Below are 19,424 nucleotides of genomic sequence, written 5' to 3' on the forward strand. Positions count from 1 at the left end.
TTTTATTTCTACAATTATTTTTTAAAAAGTAGAATTTGTGAATAAGTTAGATAACAATCAAGTTTTCGACATCAACGCCATCTCGCGTTTGGATCACTGAAGCTTCGATTTGTTATTAGCATAACAGAATAACCAAAGAGGTATTCTAAGTCATAAAGAAGGAAAGCAATATTGTGTGAGAAGGACAGAAAGTATTTCAAATATACCACATGGAAAATTCATTAATTATTCATTTCCTACACAAAATTTCTACACTTTTGAATTTGCATTTTAAAGCTAGAATACTACATAAGTTTCTCGTATCATTTTTAACGTGAAATTCTGTTTCATTAATTATTTATTAACAATTAATGCTATCATACTGTCTAATACATCGATGACGCCATATTGAAAATTAATTAATTACTTGTTTTCTACGTAAAATTTCTACACTTTTAAGCTTGCATCTTAAAACTAAAATCCCAAATGAATTTCTCGTATCAATTTTAATGTGAAATTCTCTTTCATTAATTATTTATTAACAATTAACGCATCATATCTTCTAATGCATTGAAAACATTAAATTGGAAATTTATTAATTACCCGTATTCTATTAAAAATTTTAGAATTTTTGAGATTGCATCTTGAAGCTAGAACTTCAGACAAATTTCTCATATTAATTTTAATATGAAATTGTTTGCTATTAATTAAACAAATAATTAATGAATTTTCAATATCTTCAGTGCATTAGAAGATATCATGTATTAATTCATATTATGTTAATAAATAATTAAATGAAAACAAAATTTCACATTAAAATTGATACGAGAAACTCATTTAGGATTTTAGTTTTAAGATGCAAGCTTAAAAGTGTAGAAATTTTACGTAGAAAACAAGTAATTAATTAATTTTCAATATGGCGTCATCGATGTATTAGACAGTATGATAGCATTAATTGTTGATAAATAATTAATGAAACAGAATTTCATGTTAAAAATGATGCGAGAAACTTATGTAGTATTCTAGCTTTAAAATGCAAATTCAAAAGTGTAGAAATTTTGTGTAGGAAATGAATAATTAATGAATTTTCCATGTGGTATATTTGAAATACTTTCTGTCCTTCTCACACAATATTGCTTTCCTTCTTTATGACTTAGAATACCTCTTTGATTATTCTGTTATGCTAATAACAAATCGAAGCTTCAGTGATCCAAACGCGAGATGGCGCTGATGGCAGAAACATTTTTATTAGTGTCTAACCTATCAAGAAAATATATTTCATCAATAATTAGAATAAAATTAAAAAAGAAAAATGCAATGAATTAAATGTGAAATTTATTATATGTATATGTAATTGAGAAATTATTTAACTGAAAGTGTATGAAGAAGAAATGATAATGTATATAGAAATGAATAACAAAAAAAGAAAAATTATATATATATATTTAATTTATGAAATATATATAACAATATATCAAGCCTTCGTGATAAATAAAATGTATATATGTAAGTATACAAAAAGAGACATGTATAAGATTTTATATTTAAAATATGTAGAATTTGAATTAAATAAACCTTGTTGAAATTTTTAATTAATAATTAATTAATTGAAAATAAAGTTCAGCAATATTTTTTGAATATCAGAAACTATTTTATCATGAGATATGATAAGATAGAATAAGAATTAAGAACTAGCGTTATCTGTTGAATGTTTATGAAAAGATTATTTTGAAAAGGTATCTTTATTATTAAAGAGATGGCGCCGCTAATCAATTCTTGTACTATTTCTGTCCTTTTCTGTTTCTTTTCCTTATTTTCTTATGTTTCATTTGCGGCACTTTCAAGATAGCACTGATTCAATATTTTTATCTTTCTTTTATCTTTTTCACACTAGTTATTTTTCTTGTTTATACTTTATGGCACTGAATATCTGAATATCTTTATCTTTTTTGTCTATCTTATCTTTAATTAAAAATCTTAACAAAGAATTTATTTATTTCAATTTTTATTTATCACAAATATATACATTTTATACATATCTATTTTATATATTTATATCTTCTTTTTATATATTTTATATATTTATATTCTTACGTATCATAAAGATATATGTATATATGTTTTATATATATATATATAAATTTTTTCTCTACATATAAGAAATATATATTTATATAATATATTTATATAAAATAGGTAATAATTAAAATATATACAATTTATATAAGATTTTTAAATTATTTTATTTACTAAACATGTTACATGATGGCAATTCTGAATGGTGAATTAATGAATTGATATCGATCGAAAACTTATGAATGAACGTGATGATAACAGCGAGAAATTTAATGCGATTATACATACATATACATATGTAATACGTGAAAAAGGCGCGAAATTAAGTTATATCCTATGATAAATTTATATTAGCCTAGGATTAAAACGGCCTATATGTAATATAAGACCAGTCGGATTGTGTCGCACAAAATAAAGAAATGGTTGATCCAATTTCAATCTAGGTTTTTCCTCTGCTCTTTCAACATTTTTCGTTGTTTCCATCACTGAAATCGTACGATAACTTTTCGATTGAACATCGATCGGCTGGAGCACTCTACTATTGAACTGTTTCTCTATATTCGATAACTCGCTGTGCCGAGAATTTCGTAAAGAAGGACTTGCTGGATAAATTTCCACGTGATGTCGTCCATTAGCGATATTTTCATCGCCGCACGTACTGAACAAATTCATCTGAAAACAATATTATAACGTGTATATACCATGAAGTAAGGAAATGAGAAAAAAAATAATTGAACACCGTTTTATGAAACAAATAAAAGTAAAGTAAAATGAAAAAAATTAATCACCTGCAAAACATCGGATAAAAACAGGCGATTTCCGATTCCATTGATTCCTTTAAAATCGGCACGATTTGAAAACAACTGATCGAGTCCTAACCTCTTCAAAGCAGCGGTAGCATTTACAATGGACCGATGACTGAATTTGGGCATTTGCAATTCAAGGCCCGTTCTAGGTATAAGAACTTTGAGTAGTTTATCCCAACTTCCATCCTGAAATGCTCCTTTCGTGAGTCTTTGTTCGAGGCGGTCCAAAGTGTCGCCGGGTGCAGCATGGCCCTGTTGACCAGGCACCAGAAAAACGGTGGAAACGATTTTATCAATACCTCCAAGAGCGATTGCAGTGGCGTCTAAACTGGGTTCGTAACCTGCAAGTACGTTCGATCGCCAAACGGTGGCCGGAACGGGGATCAATTTTCTCAATCTGTGAGCAGACGAAACGGCAAAATATAATTCCCCGTCTCGACCCGTCGCACTTGCTGAACTTGTATTACAATCCGTTTGAAATACATTTGCCGAGATAGCGGCGAGCGGCGATCTTAATGGAATCGAATTGCTCCTCACGAAATCTTTTATCCTGCCCCCGGTTTGTTTTCTAATCAGAAGATTGGTTCGTCGACGGGCAAGATCGCTTATAGTGGCAAAATTAACCTCGGCCACCAACCCTTCGTAAAATTGTTGCGCTTGCTCTTTATAGAACGGCAACAATCGTCTTACTTTGGCCTTATCCGCGAACAATTCACGTACGAAGGCCGCGTTCGCGATACCTTGATTTCTGGCCAAACTCACCGTGTCGGTCACATTTTGAAAAGTGAGATGCGGGTTGAAAGTGGCCACATTGTCGAGTCCGAGCACCTCGTTCATTTGATCAGAGGTGGAGCCTCGAGCGCCAAGAAATATCATCGACAAGAGACTGATCATGCCGAACGGTGAAAGAACGAGCGATCTTCCGCTATCCAAACCACTGTTCGCTGCGATCCAAAATTTAACGGCAAGTTCGTTGCAAAGCCTGGAAAAATTTATGATGTCCACGCTTGCGTTCCTGGTGCTAATATCCAATCCACCGATACTTTTCGATGCGTCTAGAGTAAATGTCGATTCCTCCATCTCGTTCACGGGAGTAGATTGAAAATGTGTTTTCCAATCTTCGGTTGAATTTGTTTTTGCCGCAGTCGATACTGTGATCGATAGAGGTGTGCTTTGGGTTGGTTGTTGTTTCATCGTTGCGGTGAATTCTGTTGGTGTTAGAGACGGTGTTACTTGATGCAACGATATCCTTTGCCACGTGTTTTGTTGCGAATTTACATTCGTGCTATTTATCTTACTCTGTAACATGGAACTTGCCTTCGTATCGACATCATTATGGTACGATTCATTCGGCTTCTTCGTTTTATTCTCAGATTTATTACTCCAATCGGGAGTGTAATTCATCGTTGTACTCGTGGTAATATCTTTGTCCTCGTTTGATTCTTTCGTGATGGGATTCATAGTGGTGATTGTACTCGAAGACTGACTAGTTTCGCTGTTCAACGATACTTTTGGTATAGCGGTCGTTACGATCAATTGAGGAATAGCGATGAAAGACTTTGTATCGTTAAAAGATACCAAGGTGATATTCCATTTGAGATCCGTATCGTTTCTTTGCTGTGTCTCTGTTTTTAAGGAATCTTGTACGATCGAATCTTTCGAATTATTCTCTGCATTAGACGGTCGCATAGCAACCGTGCTAGATTCAATTATTACGGGACGATACGTGTTTTCTTTATCATTTTCTTGCGACGATATTTCTGTCGCGTTGCTCGACTCAATCTTGGAATCGTTATTCCTCTGCGACACTTCTTCAGAAATTTTTCCAACATTTGGAATTTTGGTTTTTCCATTATTCGATATCGTCGTCATCTCATAAACAGGATTAAACGTATGCTCGATCGATGCACTATTTACCAACGGAGTATCAGTTTCAGATATAACGGAATTTTTTACAACAGTGTCGAACGTGGATAAAGATACGGTGGTGGTGATGGTAGATTTCGGAGTAACCGATAATTCGTTTTGCGGATGAGAAGATTCCACGTTTGTTCGTGTAACGGCCACCGTTCGATCCGTTATTCCTGACGTTGCCCCATCGTCTTCGCGAGAAAATTCTGGCAAATTCTCCTTCGTCGTGGAGATACGTTGAATTTCGTTCTCGCTCGTCGAATTTTCTCTCGTTGCATCATTTGTATCGCTCGTAACAGAAGATAACTGTGAAACATCTGGCGAAACATCTGTCGAATTGATCCTCTGAGGGGATGGCGACATTATTGACGTGTCACCGTCCAAATTGAACGAATTCAGATTGGCAATAAGCGCGCTAGCTACAGTGTTAGGTAACAGATTGTCCCTCAAATCATTCGGTAAAGTGAGCGACTCGGTCACGATTTTACTCGTTTCGGTCGAAGCGGTGTGAAGCATATCCTCGATAATCTCGACAGGTCGCAAGGGATTAAAATTAAAATCGGTCGTCGTCGCGTTCATCGTAGATTTCGTAATATTTGAACTGTCCGAATGAACATTGGGAGTGACGGATTGCACAATGTCGGATTTCGTCGTGATATCGGAATCATCAATCATCTGTAGATCGTCCGTCGTATTCGTCGATACGATCGAAGAAGACGAAACGTTCTCTTCATCGATTTTTAACGTCGTCATTGCCGTCGTTTCTTGAACACGTTCCTCGAACGTATTGCTTCCATCTTTCGAATCTTGGCCGGTAACGGATGGAGGTGTCGTTCTCTGAACGATGGCAGATGTGATACTGGATGTGATACTACATTCGTTGCACGTTGTCTCACTAGAAATCGATTCGAATTCGTCGAAGGTGGACGAAGGTGACGAAGAGGGAATCCTTTCGAAGATTTGACCGATTATATTTGACAACGAGTCTAATATTTCCGTGGACGAAGGGTGTATCAACGAGTGGATCGGTCCGTCGATCGTATGATCGCTCGTCGTCGATTTCGTTACCATCGTGTCGTGTACAATCGACGACGATTCCGTCGATTGCGAAAGACTCGTTACGTTGTATCTGTCTTTCGTATTCGCGAAAGAAGAAGAATCCGATGGCAATCCGGTCGTGAAAGGTTGATCCGTGATCGATGTTTGAACTTGATTCATGGACGGCGTTTCCATCTTCGATGGAACGTCGCCGCTTATCGGTTTTATCTTCGTTCTCGTTGCCAGCAAATCGATACTATCGGTAACTCCGTCGATAACGGAAGAATCATTTTTCGAATCTAACGCTTCGTTCGTAGAATAATCGTGATAGTCGTTTTTGCTGGATTCGGAAGAGGATGGAGGAGTCGTCGTTGACTTCGTGACGACTACGGTATTTACAGGTGCCAAATTCTCTTCGTCGTCGATCTTTTCTTCCAACGGAACAATTTCAGTCAGTTTATGGAAGACGGGAGTCTGAGCGGTGGTGTATCGGGAGATGAGATCGGCATCTTGTTCGGTTGTGATCACAGACACCGGTATCATTAATTTCTCTGTATAAGAGACATCTGTTGTCGGTTCTAGTTTGATCGACGCCGTCGCCTGTTGCGTTTTATTTCTTTCGTTTTTAACGATCGCCTCCTCGACGTGCTTCACATCCTCGTGTCCCACCGACGACGCGATTTCCATCGTGGTCGTGTTGGATTTCGACGAGAGCGAAGACGATTCATTGCGGATAACATGGTACACGGATGACGTTGGTTTTGGTGATGTTGGCCTCTCGGCGTGATGACTTTCCTCCACCTTGTTCCCATATTTGTCGCCAGCCAGAATGGCGGGTAAAATATTGCTCCACTCGACGTTCACCTTTTCTGGAATCACCGGGTGAGAACCAGCGAGCGTCGATAATGGTTTACCCATGGCGCTTTTCAGTACGCTTTGCACCTTTTCCACAACATCCATTACCTGAAAAATAATTTCCAAGTACGATTATATTCCAAGTTGCATTGCTATTCATAGACTTAGGAAAAAATAGATGATACGAAATCTCGCGAATCTCTTACGATTCTTAATTTTTAATTCTTTATCAATTATTCGAATATATCGAAAATAATTAACCGACCTTCTTCCCTCCCGTAAGGATATCCTCAGCTTTCTGGGGCTCTTGAATCTCTACGTTCGAATGATCTGGGCCCCCACTCGCGATCAACGCTTGAATCTCTTGCATCGTCATCTGCCTCGTGATCATATCTCCTCTCTCGTTGTACGTGTAAAATTGAAATCCATCCGGTTTCAACAAATTAGCCGGGGAGGGTGGCAATCGATAGAGATTGGCGCTGATCGATGATGGTGATCTATTCGCAGGTTCACGAAGGATTTCGTTCTTCCCGTCTTTCGATTCTTTGAAACCCGATATCGATCTGGCCGCGCTAAAAAATTGCGAACAGCTATGAGCACGTGATGCAATTTCCAAGAGGAATCGTCGGGTTAAATTAGAATTGCAATCCCGTTTTATTATGTTACGTTCAGTATTCTTCGAAGCGGATAATTCTCAGTATGCGAACGCTGAGAACACGTTTCGTGTGTGAAACGATATACTGACCCAAATTTCATAGGCAACAATACGGTAGCGGTTGTTTCTGGAAGTGGAGAACCCACGCTGAAACTTAAACATGTCCATAGCACGAGTAACGTCAAAATTGCATGACACGATTCCGGGGACATACTTTGAACGCTTATCCTCCTCTCGTCTTACGACCTGCAAGTAAAAATGAAGAAGTTGGATCGAAAAATGTAAGAGTGATTTAAAATTGTAGAAAAATTTAGAACCAATATATATATATATATATATATATATATGTATATATATATATAGGAAAATAATTCGAAAGAAATAAATGGGAGAATTTGATTTGCTTTAGGTGAACGACCCTTCGGTTCCTTGTTACCCCCTTACGGATCATTGCCTTAACACGACGACCGGTTTTCCATCGTATTACAAATCGCTGGGTAAATGCGATTTACACGAGTGCAAGTGATGAACGAATTTCTTCAAAATGAAATCGTGAAGATTAAAAATTGTAAAAGATTGTAAAAGATTTTTTAAATTGATTATTATTGAATTTAATCAACATCGTTGTATTGATGATAATTTCTAATAGAAATATTTTCATTCGCACAAAATTGATACATGCATGAGACATAGATTTGTTGAAATATCGAATACGTACCGGCACCGACACAAAACAGAATGCAGAAAGAATTGCGCGATGAAATTACGAGAAAAGATGCAAAACGTAGTAATTTCAACTGTCTTGAAAATATATTTTGCAGAAAGAAGAAAAGAAATTATTATTTTTCTGAAAACAATATTATTTTATATATTATTAATGCATTCTTTCATTTTTTTTTTTTTATTTTTTTAAAACCTTTTAATCTATTATTTTTCTTTCTCTTCTTTGTCAACAACATCCATTACGTTTATTAATTTTTTTTTTTTTTTTTCGTGTACTATGATGATACCGTATATATGCAACGTTTAAAGAACAGGGAACAATTTTCAGGAAAAAAGCGAAGCCGGTTAAATGCCGAGACAATACTTAGCTACCTCGATTAAAAAGTGATCAAATTAATACTTTTCCCGAAGTATAAACACCATGAGAGCGTTCGACTTTTCCTCCGTCCTTTTCTCGCTCTCTACGCTTCTCTCTCTTTACACGTATCTTCCGACAGCGCGCGCCGATCTGTATTTCTTCCCGTATCACCTGTCGTGTCTACTGTGTCTTCTACCTTGGACAAGCGCGTACTACGTGCTTGAATCCTTGGTTAAGACGAGTGCATCGGACTGAGAAAGAAAAGTCATCGAAGAGGGGGAACATAGTCTTCGAACGAAAAGATGGAGAAAGGGTGAACTTGGAGAGTCGAGATGTTGCTCGGAACGGTTTACGCGGGGGGACAGACGAATGTCGGGATACTACATGGGAATATATGTATATCGAAAGAAAAAGGAAGGGAGAGAAAAGAAGAAGGGAGTAGTATGAGGTCGAAGGACCAAGAGCTGAGTTACACGGATAATAGAAGACATAAATCGAATAAAAGATCGAAACAGTACTTCGAAACTGTGCATTATGCATTTTTTTAACGATGGGAAACTATGGGACGAAAAATAATTGCTTTTATGTATTATTAGCATAAAATTATTTTTTAGCATTTTTTCAATCCTTCTTATGACACTTTTACTACACTACGATTACAAAGGATAGTATTTATTAATATCGATAAAAATTTTATAAAAAATCAAAAATTAATAGTGAAATCAAATAGTATAATATATTAGTATATTTTGTTCTAAGAAATTAAGAACAATTGATAACGGTATATTGACCGAATAAATTGTCTTCGCGATGGTAATTTATAACGTAAAAAATTTCGTAGAAATTATTCGTATTTATTTGAATTATGTATACTACTACGTAACTTTTTTTCTTTTCTCTTTCTCTGTTTTTTATTCGCAATATTCTTATGTATTTGTACTTTATAAGTACGATCAAAGATTTAAACTAATTCGTTTTTATAAATATGTATATATATATATATATATCTCATTTCTATCTACGATGAGGAACACTGACGGACGCTTAACGGTATTCGTTTATTCTACTTTTCTTTCCACACTGTTCTTCAACTGTTTTAAGAAATATTCGGCCAACTTGACCTCTGTCCAAAAATCGCAACAAGTATCATAAGAAAAAAATGACACGCATTAATTTCAAACAAAAATTTAAATATTATAAATCGTTTATATGAAATTTTTTTAAATTTTAAATCATATCATCTCTTGCCTGTTTATTATCAGTCAATATTACAAGATATTTAACGATCACAGATAATAACGGTAATAATGTTAATTAAAAATTATTTTAATTAGGAAATAAAAATTAATATTAACCTGTTGTTAACATTTATCAATAATAATAATTATTGAAATATTTATATTGCAAATAAATAATTTCGCAATTTTAACAATATCTCTACTTATTACTTTAGCATCTTTTTTAAGTTCAATTTTTTATAAAAATATATATAATTTATTGGCGCAATTCTATATTTTTTTTAATAAATTTCGATAAAAAAAATATATATATATTTTAATTAATCTATAAACAAATTCCATTTAACACTACATAACTCTACATAAAATTCGATGTTAGCTGGATATAATTAAACATATTATATTATTGTGATATTTTTTTTTTTGTATTTCTATTTATCTTAATATTATATTATTTATTAAATAATTTGGAATGATCATATGATCAATAAAAATGTTAAACTTAAAGATACAACATGTACGCAAGATTCAAGAACTTAGAAGAATCGTATTTTATCGATGGAAGCGAATATAAGGGTACTTGGAGTACGTTTGGCATGGAAGGAGTCGGTAAATTCATCATGCCGCACAGTTAGTATATATTTTATTCTCTATCAAGAAATGTTACAAAATAATCTCGAATATGTATTGCTTTACACCTTGCTTGAATTGTTTGAGAAAAGAAGAAGGGGAAAAAAGTAGCATAAAAATACAAAATAATTATAAGAAACAAGAGATAAATGAAATGTAAATAAAAAAAATATAATAGAAAAATATTCACAATTGAAATATAATATGAATGTTAAATCTTTTAGAACTTGGAATTACTTGGTTTTGTAAAATGTACACGTTAACGCCAATAATTGTGTCTAAGATATGTACATATGTATAGCATATATACTGGTTTTTGAGTACAACATTGAGCATTTCTCGCGCGTAAGTCGACGCGTACCGTTATGCGACCATTTTCGTCGCTTCGTGTTCTAGAGTTCGTATGCGTTTTTCATTTACCTATAGCTCAAGTATTTCAGTCTTAAAATACATGCATTCACTACATTACAAATTTTATAAATCTGTATTTATACGCACGCACACACTTTTTCTCTTCCATTTTTTTTTTTATCATAATCTTTTGATCTTTTTCTTCTGATCTTCTTCGTTTCATTAAATGAACCGAATTTATTTATTGTAATAATAATAATAATAAAATTATAATAGATGCTATCTTTGAAGGAGAATTTCGCGATAGTACGTTTCATGGCTATGGTAGTCTATATTGGCCTTGTGGGCAAAGAATGGACGGAATTTGGATCCAAGGTGAATGTAGAGACAAGCAATATGTTTTTAACGATGGATTAAATTTTCTTGAAACTGATTGGAAGTATTGCAAATTTCCTGATAGACGGTTAGTAAAACACATTGAACTTCTAAAAATGTTTTTAAAGTTGAAATATTGAAAGTTAAATCATCATTTTATCCTGAAAAATGTATATCACATGATAAAAAAATTAGAGATAGAATTTTACTTTCATTAAATTCAAGTCCATTAGATACCAACTGTGTCATAAATATGGATTGAAACCTGTTGGATTAACTTTACGCACGAATAATCAAGACGAATTTATCATTCCTCCTAAGTGTTACGATGCAGGCATCGGAATTTTTAACCCATCTCAGCATACTATTATTTGCTATTCAGACTTGAAAAAAGTATATACATCAAATAGAAATATCTTTCATATAATATAATATATAATGATTCATTATTATATATTCAAATTCTGAAAATATTCGAAGATAATTGAGATACCAAATATCAAATTCGTTAACTGGATAAAGGAAAATTGTCAAAAGGCATGGTCTGAACCAACTGAAACAAATATAAAAGCTTTCTACAAATATGATAAGAAGATTCCTTCAACATTATTACCATTTTCAAATAATTCTTTTGAATCCTGGTGGAAGAGGTACAAATAAAAATATTCAATTATTAAATAATTGAAAATATTCATTTTAATTATTTCTATTCTTATTTCTTTTAAGATTAACTACTTTTCGTCGAGATTCTACCTACGAACGAAAAAAATCCTATTGTTCATGCAAAGATAAAATATCAAGCGTTAAAAGAGATAAAAATCCCATTGAAATCCATTTGGTTCAAACAGATATAGAAAAAAATATATAAAACAGATAAAAATATAATAAAAAATAAATCATTTTTCTAATTTAATAATTTAATTTTACTCTTGCTGTAAATAAATTAAAAAATAAATTTAATACTTTCCCATTTCTATAATAGATTAATATATTCAATTATAGTTTAATTTTCTATCTATTCAATATATAAGAAAGATAGAGAAATGAAAATAAGAATGTTTATTATTTAACAATAAGTTGTTTTTGTTCGGTTACAATATTACAAGCATTTGCTTCTTGATGTATACGATATGTTATTGACAATTTTTTTGATACGCACTCGGTTGTTTTGCAAGCAATAATATCCAAAATCACACACACCTCTTGTGTTTCTCTTCCTTCGGGAATCTTTATTGATATAGGACTTGAAAGTTCTCCGTTTTTTGCTCTAGCTATCCATCCAGAATTATTTAAAGGCAAATTTAAAGTCCATCTTTGTGGTGCATCTAAATTTAATTTTAAATCACGTTCAAAAAATATTATGTTGAATGAAATGTTTAATTCAGCACCTTTCTCGTTCACTGTGGTATCAAAAAAATAAATATTTTTAGAACTATCGTTCATTTCAATCGTCGAAATGTTTATCGGTAACTGTAATATAACAGTGAATATTATCTATAAATATCTATATATTGTTTTACTTTCAATATCTGTAAAATAAAAGCATGATAATTTACCGTAGTAATATTTTCCTTTTTCATGTCGATAATCTTTACTACATGATTATTAGTGTCAGCCACATATAAGAGATCTTTCTCAGAATTGATAGCAATACCGCTAGGTTCATCGAACTATAAATTATAAAGGAATTATATAAGGAATTCATAATCACATAATGATTAAATTAGTAAATATAAATCTTTTTTAAATGTAACATACTGAAAATTTCTCATTTGGTTTTCCATCACCATATATAGTTTTACAATACTGAGTGGTTACATCAATTTTCTTAATTTTGTGATTATATGTATCAGTTATATAAACAGCATTATCTTTTGAGTGCCAAGTTATACCTAAAGGATGTTGAAGCTTAGCTGCATATTTTATACCATCAGAGTCTCCATAATCATGCAGATCCTGCGATATTCCGTGTTAAATAAAACATACTTTGAATATACTACTACTAATATACTACTACTAATTATTTATTAATTAATTACAATAGAATTCTTAAAATTTATATTTCTTAATTTTTTTTAATTTTTTATTATTATTTATTTAAATTTATTTATATATATATATTAAAACATACCATTGGATTTCTATTTGCACCACAAACGACCGAAACTTGTCCATTTTCTAAATCTATGCTTCTGATAGCACTACTTTCACTGTCAGCAAAAAATGCAATTTTTTGTTCTTTGATTACAGTTAAACCAGACGGTTGTGCTAAACCAGCTGCATGAGGATACAAATTATTACGATTTTCCTCTCTGCCACTTCCTACTATAGCAATGCAAGTACCCGCTTTGTATTCTCTATATAAATTTAAAATGAAATATTATTCCATCTATCTTTTATAGATATTAAAATAAACTTTATATACCTTTTCTTCCACCAAATAGTATCTTTTAAAAAAAGCGCCCAAATCTGATGCGTACCAGCCATTGCAATCAATAATATGGGTATACTATTTTTATTATATTCATGTTCATAAATAGCTAAGTCCCATGGTGAAGACAAAATTTGATTTTTACCGATTTTACCTCCAACATAATCATGACCTTGAATACCCGTACCAACAACAGTAGTTACTATCTTTTTTATTAAATCTATCTAAAATATATTTTAATTTTATTTATATTATTTTAAAAGGTATAATTCGCACATAAATGTACACAGAATTTAAGATGAAATATTACCTTTCTAATTGCGTGATTCTCATTATCTGCAACGTAAACAAAAGTATCTAATATACACACTCCCTGAGGTGCATTAAACCTAGCATTTTCAAAATCACCATCTCTGAAATCAGGATTAGAACCACCAATAACGTGTTGTATATTCCCTTTAGTGTCTATTATTAAGATTCTATTGTTGCCAGTATCAGCTATGATCAAATTTTCTCCTTGTTCATTCTGAAAAATCTCCAATTTACTAGGGAATAAAAGATTTCTATTATCCACAGCAGCCAATAAATGACATTCCAATTGCAAAGGAAGATTATTTTTAGATATTTTATTTAATGATTTAAAATAAGTTAACGCTACTTCTACAAATAGAATCAATTCATCTTTGTGTCCTTCTCCTACAAAAACAGCCAATAATTCTCCAGTGGGACCTATAATGTATAAATTTTTTATATGGAACTTTTTGAAGGTAATTGATAATTATATATATAATTATTATATAAATATAATGATATAATTATTATATAAATCAAATAAATATACAACAATTACCTATCATTAATAATGTTGGCCAACATGAGATTCCTAAATTACGCCATGCTGACAATGTTTTGTCATTTACAACTGGATGTTTTATATTGTATCTCTGAATTGCTGACAAAAGTCTCTTTGAATCTCGTTCATTTGAAAATTTTGCACTGTGTACACCAACCTAGAAAAAAGTAATAATATTATGATGTGCAATTATTAATCTTAATTGATTAAATATTATATATTTTGAATATACTAACAACAACAAGGCCATCAGTAATTGAAAATCTTTTCTCAAGATCATCTAAATCTGGTAAAATGTGCATACAATTGATGCAACAATATGTAAAGAAATCCAAAATTATAATCTTCCCATTGAGATGTCGATATAAAGATAATTCCTCTGTGACATTGAACCATTCCAAACCTATTATATTTATAAACAAATTTCTTTGAAGATTGATTATCAAATTCACTAAAATTGCAATTTTCACAAATATAATTAAATGATGTATAACTATTGAATTTTAGGATTAAATAAAAATAAATTATAATAATAGAATAATTATAATAATAGAAGAATGGACAAATGAAAATAATACATATAAAATATATATGAAAAGAATAAATTAAATTTAATCATCTTCCAATGATAAACCATATTGATCATACAAATTCTTGATGGTAGTTTTATTTAATACAGCTATTGCTCCTATAACCATTTGAGTTACATCTTTAATTTCATTGTATTTGTGTAATAAATCCATAGTTTCTTGAATTGAACGAAATTCTGTTTCTTCAAATTTTAAATTGGTCAATTCTTGATCAAGAATTTTTTCGTGTTCTATTAATTTGAAATATTCGCGTATTTCTTCTTCTGTAAGTAAAATATTTTCTTTATCATTCGAACACAATGGTTGATTTGAACTTGCTGTAGCTACCCCCCTAATATTCTTCATATTTTGTTCCTTGGATTTTTTAAACATTTCGTTGTGTAACATGAATCGTTACATACAAATTTTGCCTAACGAAAAGTAGTCATATTAAAATTCTTAAACGTTCGAAAAGAAAAATATCGAAAATTAATATGAATTTAAATAAAATCTATATATTCATCTATAATATAAAACTTTATACAAATATACAGAATTATCTTCAAAATTTAGAAACTATAGATCATAAATAATCAATATCATCATCAGTTTCATGTAAATTGAAATACTAGCTTATGCAATTCTAATACAATCTATATTTATTAATTATAATAATTTCTTTATATATATAATTAAATGTGTACTAAATTCTTATTCTGTATAATAATAAAACAAATATAAAAATATTAACCTGCTTGAAAATCAGCGATCCGCGTATTTTTATTTGAAAATGTTTTAATATGTCGTAATACTAATTCCTTTTGTTCTTTTCTGTCAAGCAATAATTCCAAACTTCCACGTATTTCTATGCCTATTTGCGTTAATTCTTCCACAGTATCTCGCACATTCATATTCTGTTTCGAATATTGATTATTTATTATTCAAACAAATTTAATAATTCAAAATAGTTAAACATAAAAAGAATAAAAAATAAATTAAAATATTATAAAAATATAAATATTATATTGATGAAAGAAATTCCAAATTGACACACATATATAACTAAGTACTTTGCTTTAAACGTATATTTTATGAACTCGTCTTATATATACTATTATATATACTATGAAATATATATATATATATATATATATATTATGGAATATTTATATCACATATTTTATTTGAATAGACATGTTTAATTAAAATTTGTCAATTATCCAAGATATTGTCACGATAATTCTTTTTTCAAAGATATTTTTTAAGAAATAATTTAATCTAAATTTTATCACTCTATCAAATTCAAATATTTTCTTATATTCTTATATTTTATACTACTCGATCCAATAATAAATAATGTCACGTACATCAGAAAATTCAAAAGAATTAAACGAATTAGATTGGATTAGTGTACGTGCTAAATTGAATGATGATTATACATCTGAAACACTCAAAGAAAAAATGATACGTAAAGTAAAAGAAAATCCTATAATACCTTTTGGTGAATATAACCTCTACTTATAATATACTATACATGTAACTATTACATGTAAATAAAATTGTAAATTCTGTGTAAATAAAATCATTTTAGGTATTCTAGCAACAACAAGTGCTCTTTCTTATGGTTTATACTCTTTTTATATGGGAAATAATAAAATGTCTCAATTAATGATGCGTACTCGAGTTGGAGCACAAAGTTTCACTCTTTTAGCTATCATTGGTGGTTGGATTATTATAGATTATAGAAGAAAAAATAACTAATGTATTTTTGTAATGTATAATGTATTATCATTTATTTATTTGCTTAATGATTATTAATTAAATAGTCAAATATAAATTAAATCCTATTGAATAATAAATATCATTATATGTACAATTGTATATTCAACTGTAATTTTTATTTAATAATCTAATTTAATAGAAAAATTTATAATAAATGTTTTATAAACTAACATTAAAAATATTTGAATATTAACATTTCATATTATATAAATATTTATGATGAATTTCATTAGAAAAATATAAGATTTTCACGAATTGAATGAATTTTGAAATGTAAAATGTATCATTATAATATTTGATAATAAATTTAAAAAATAATACTTCGTAGAAGTGATTTTATGAAAAAGTATAATTTCTAATAATTGTGACTACTTTGATGTTTTTAGTTATCTTAATTCACAACTTTTATTAATTATAATTTTTAATATTTAATAAATATAAATACATTTAAAATTAAAACAAAATATGTTTTTTATTTAGATTGAAATATGTTTACTTCTTTACAAATATTATCTAGTAATGAAGTTTCGTCATAAAGAGATTTTTGTCGTTTGTTTGTATTATTGAAAAAATTCTTTATATTTGTATTTTCATTTAGATATTCAAAATTTGGAACTTGTTGAGGTATTATCACTGCATGTTTCCATCTAGCATGTTCTTGAATACATATTGTCAATTGTTCAAACCATTTTTGAGCATCTTCATTTGAATATAATTCTATAATATCGCGTTTTTCATTATCAGTTATATAATTAATTATTCGTAATTGATTTTTTATTGATTTTGATCGGCGGACAATAGTTTCCTGAAATATTAATATTATAGTATCAATCATATTCGATAGTATCGAAAAATTCAATAAATAAATTCTAATGTATATATCATTTTACCTTTGTCATACAAATCGTATATGTAGGCTCTAATTTTTCTATACATTTCTTTGATTTCCAACTATCAATTTGAAAACTCTGTAACCGTATCCAACATCGTTGATTATTTACAATTGCAAATCCAGCGCAAATTTCTTTATTCATATAATATGGTTGAACAGCTAAGCGACAGCAAAAATGTCCAAAAAGCGGCAATATTTGAATTTTATTGCCAAAATTGTTTAATGTTAAATCATGTGAACGTATATTTCTATTGCTATCATCAAGAGTCATTTTTGCGTAAGCCATTAATTCAAATTGTGGTACTTTGTTAAACTCATATTCATCTCGTAAAACTGCCGCGAATTTTCTACCTACAGTTTTTGAAATTGAAGAATGAATTGTTTTTCTGATTTTTCTTGGAGTACTAGCAATACTAAGATCTTCTTGTAAAATATGACTATAAACTTCTAAAGATAATTCAAATTCAGCTGGCACATTATTGAACAATAAAACATCAGGAAAACTAATATCAGTTTGTTTTCTATCAATGGGAAAAAGTAAATTTGTATCATGAACTTCTGCACCAACTCGAACTATACAAAAAATTGCAAATCTTCGATAATCTCCACGATTTTTAAAATGATCAGTATCTCTCCACATCAAAGGAAATCTAAGATCTGAAATTGACAGTTTCCCCTTACTATTAAAAGTGCTGAAACATATAATGAACAATAGTAAAGGATACTTGTATTTGCATTAAATAATTTATTGTAAATATATTTTATTTAAAATATATTGTAATGTATATAAAATATAATTAATAATATAATTTGATTAATATAACAAATTAATAATATACCTTGTTTTCAATGATATATCTTTTTTCTGATGTTCTAATTCAACCATATAAGCAGACATTCTTTTGCTTGAAGTTAACAAAGCACGTGCTGCTTCTAAACTTTGTGCAGGATGCCGCGCAGCAGCTAATAATCTAGAGGATCCTTCTTTGATTTTAGTTTCTAGTTCAATTTTTTGTTCTAAGTCATATTCCTACAATAAATCATATTTTTCCGAAAAATGCTTCTTTTTATATAAAAATAATTTCTACTGTTAAAATTATTTGATGATAAATATAAAAAAGATACAGATCAAATGAAGAATATTTTCAATTTGATTTTATAAATATAATCGTTTGATATGATTTTAAATTACTGCATTCATTTTTTAAGTAGTACAAATACAAATTATTTTTGTAAATTGATTGCGAAAAACTAAACAATTTATACAACTGATAAAATTAGTTATACAAAAGATTTATATTAAATATTTAAAATAATTAAATTTGTAAATGTCAAATTTTAACTTATATATATATTGATAATTTAACAATCTCTTTTTCAAATGAAAAACATAACCTAACTTTATTTTATTAATCACAATTAAATATTTTTAAATAATATCTAAAAATTTAAATAATACGCATTTTTCAAATATCAAAATAAGAATATAATTTCCATTTTAAAAAAAATCATAAACTATATAAATTTAAAAAAAATACTGATTAAATTTTATCAATTAATTTATCAATCGAAAAATTTACTTACCGCTACATTTTTACAATTTCGAATACTTTCTCGCCTTCGAACTCGTGCTTGATAATCACTTAATGAACGCAAATAATTATTTTCTTTATCTAAACTGTCATTTAAAGAACCGCGTAACGATCCAATACTTTTTCTACGTGGCGCCATTTTGAAGTTTTATTAATGTTTTTGAATGGTAACGGTTTTTCGGTCATTATATAAAAATTAAAAAAAAATACAGGCAGGAAAATTGAAGAGAAAATATATAATAATCATAGAATGATGAATGATTTCATGAAGAATGATTTCAAAAACTTATAAACACATGTAACATAAAAG

General features: G+C 29.9%; 5 protein-coding genes and 1 long non-coding RNA gene across 10 annotated transcripts; 3 read left to right on the forward strand and 3 right to left on the reverse strand.

Moving 5' to 3' along the window:
• Positions 1-2,203: 2,203 nt before the first annotated feature.
• LOC100872330 (uncharacterized) lies at positions 2,204-8,615 on the reverse strand. 2 transcript variants are annotated; one of them, XM_031915405.2, is made up of 5 exons: positions 8,416-8,615; positions 7,411-7,566; positions 6,931-7,237; positions 2,844-6,773; positions 2,204-2,727 (listed from the first exon to the last, which is right to left on the reverse strand). In XM_031915405.2, the coding sequence occupies exons 2-5, from the start codon at positions 7,530-7,532 to the stop codon at positions 2,401-2,403; spliced, it is 4,686 nt and encodes a 1,561-aa protein (XP_031771265.2). In that variant the 5' UTR covers positions 7,533-7,566; positions 8,416-8,615; the 3' UTR covers positions 2,204-2,400. The 2 variants fall into 2 exon arrangements, with proteins under 2 accessions (XP_031771265.2, XP_086758648.1); XM_086902522.1 differs by having other exon boundaries at positions 8,444-8,577.
• On the forward strand, positions 7,422-7,991 carry LOC147658382 (uncharacterized). Its single transcript, XR_015290574.1, has 2 exons — positions 7,422-7,601; positions 7,730-7,991. It is a non-coding gene; the product is annotated as an uncharacterized LOC147658382 (long non-coding RNA).
• Positions 8,616-9,439: 824 nt separating the features above from the next.
• On the forward strand, positions 9,440-11,974 carry LOC105734968 (MORN repeat-containing protein 5). Its single transcript, XM_086902530.1, has 6 exons — positions 9,440-9,702; positions 10,148-10,269; positions 10,897-11,083; positions 11,229-11,388; positions 11,476-11,645; positions 11,722-11,974. The coding sequence occupies exons 2-6, from the start codon at positions 10,155-10,157 to the stop codon at positions 11,861-11,863; spliced, it is 774 nt and encodes a 257-aa protein (XP_086758656.1). The 5' UTR covers positions 9,440-9,702; positions 10,148-10,154; the 3' UTR covers positions 11,864-11,974.
• A 65-nt stretch (positions 11,975-12,039) lies between these two features.
• Positions 12,040-16,335, reverse strand: LOC100871412 (NHL repeat-containing protein 2). 4 transcript variants are annotated; one of them, XM_012484329.3, is made up of 10 exons: positions 16,216-16,335; positions 15,600-15,762; positions 14,516-14,682; positions 14,277-14,436; positions 13,737-14,155; positions 13,421-13,650; positions 13,127-13,352; positions 12,754-12,951; positions 12,552-12,665; positions 12,040-12,465 (listed from the first exon to the last, which is right to left on the reverse strand). In XM_012484329.3, exons 2-10 carry the CDS (start codon positions 15,757-15,759, stop codon positions 12,058-12,060), a joined length of 2,082 nt encoding a protein of 693 aa, XP_012339783.1. In that variant the 5' UTR covers positions 15,760-15,762; positions 16,216-16,335; the 3' UTR covers positions 12,040-12,057. The 4 variants fall into 4 exon arrangements, with proteins under 4 accessions (XP_012339783.1, XP_086758649.1, XP_086758652.1 ...); XM_086902523.1 differs by lacking the exon at positions 16,216-16,335 and adding an exon at positions 15,903-15,958; XM_086902526.1 differs by lacking the exon at positions 16,216-16,335 and having other exon boundaries at positions 14,516-15,132.
• On the forward strand, positions 15,718-16,729 carry LOC100872924 (HIG1 domain family member 2A, mitochondrial). Its single transcript, XM_003692040.4, has 2 exons — positions 15,718-16,349; positions 16,440-16,729. Exons 1-2 carry the CDS (start codon positions 16,205-16,207, stop codon positions 16,607-16,609), a joined length of 315 nt encoding a protein of 104 aa, XP_003692088.2. The 5' UTR covers positions 15,718-16,204; the 3' UTR covers positions 16,610-16,729.
• Positions 16,614-19,298, reverse strand: LOC100872090 (rhotekin-2). The gene is made up of 4 exons (XM_086902527.1): positions 19,107-19,298; positions 18,362-18,552; positions 17,521-18,214; positions 16,614-17,435 (listed from the first exon to the last, which is right to left on the reverse strand). The coding sequence occupies exons 1-4, from the start codon at positions 19,251-19,253 to the stop codon at positions 17,103-17,105; spliced, it is 1,365 nt and encodes a 454-aa protein (XP_086758653.1). The 5' UTR covers positions 19,254-19,298; the 3' UTR covers positions 16,614-17,102.
• Between the last annotated feature and the right edge of the window lie 126 nt (positions 19,299-19,424).

Source organism: Apis florea, unplaced genomic scaffold (assembly GCF_048593485.1).
Source record: "Apis florea isolate Af1SG1 unplaced genomic scaffold, ASM4859348v1 contig_2272_pilon, whole genome shotgun sequence".
Classification (NCBI taxonomy): domain Eukaryota; kingdom Metazoa; phylum Arthropoda; class Insecta; order Hymenoptera; family Apidae; genus Apis; species Apis florea.

Excerpts from the sequence above, each read along its gene's own strand:
- LOC100872330 (XM_031915405.2), bottom strand. The coding sequence starts at position 7,532 with ATGTCCCCGGAATCGTGTCATGCAATTTTGACGTTACTCGTGCTATGG. Across the intron at positions 7,238-7,410 it reads TTGTTGCCTATGAAATTTGG|CGCGGCCAGATCGATATCGG; the intron begins GTCAGTATATCG and ends GCAATTTTTTAG. Across the intron at positions 2,728-2,843 it reads TTTTATCCGATGTTTTGCAG|ATGAATTTGTTCAGTACGTG; the intron begins GTGATTAATTTT and ends TATTGTTTTCAG.
- LOC105734968 (XM_086902530.1), top strand. The coding sequence starts at position 10,155 with ATGTACGCAAGATTCAAGAACTTAGAAGAATCGTATTTTATCGATGGA. Across the intron at positions 11,084-11,228 it reads TGCAAATTTCCTGATAGACG|ATACCAACTGTGTCATAAAT; the intron begins GTTAGTAAAACA and ends CAAGTCCATTAG. Across the intron at positions 11,646-11,721 it reads TTTGAATCCTGGTGGAAGAG|ATTAACTACTTTTCGTCGAG; the intron begins GTACAAATAAAA and ends ATTTCTTTTAAG.
- LOC100871412 (XM_012484329.3), bottom strand. The coding sequence starts at position 15,759 with ATGAATGTGCGAGATACTGTGGAAGAATTAACGCAAATAGGCATAGAA. Across the intron at positions 14,683-15,599 it reads GATCGCTGATTTTCAAGCAG|GTTTGGAATGGTTCAATGTC; the intron begins GTTAATATTTTT and ends TAAATATAATAG. Across the intron at positions 14,437-14,515 it reads TTACTGATGGCCTTGTTGTT|GTTGGTGTACACAGTGCAAA; the intron begins GTTAGTATATTC and ends ACTTTTTTCTAG.
- LOC100872924 (XM_003692040.4), top strand. The coding sequence starts at position 16,205 with ATGTCACGTACATCAGAAAATTCAAAAGAATTAAACGAATTAGATTGG. Across the intron at positions 16,350-16,439 it reads AAATCCTATAATACCTTTTG|GTATTCTAGCAACAACAAGT; the intron begins GTGAATATAACC and ends AAATCATTTTAG.
- LOC100872090 (XM_086902527.1), bottom strand. The coding sequence starts at position 19,253 with ATGGCGCCACGTAGAAAAAGTATTGGATCGTTACGCGGTTCTTTAAAT. Across the intron at positions 18,553-19,106 it reads GAAATTGTAAAAATGTAGCG|GAATATGACTTAGAACAAAA; the intron begins GTAAGTAAATTT and ends GATTTATTGTAG. Across the intron at positions 18,215-18,361 it reads GATATATCATTGAAAACAAG|CACTTTTAATAGTAAGGGGA; the intron begins GTATATTATTAA and ends TATATGTTTCAG.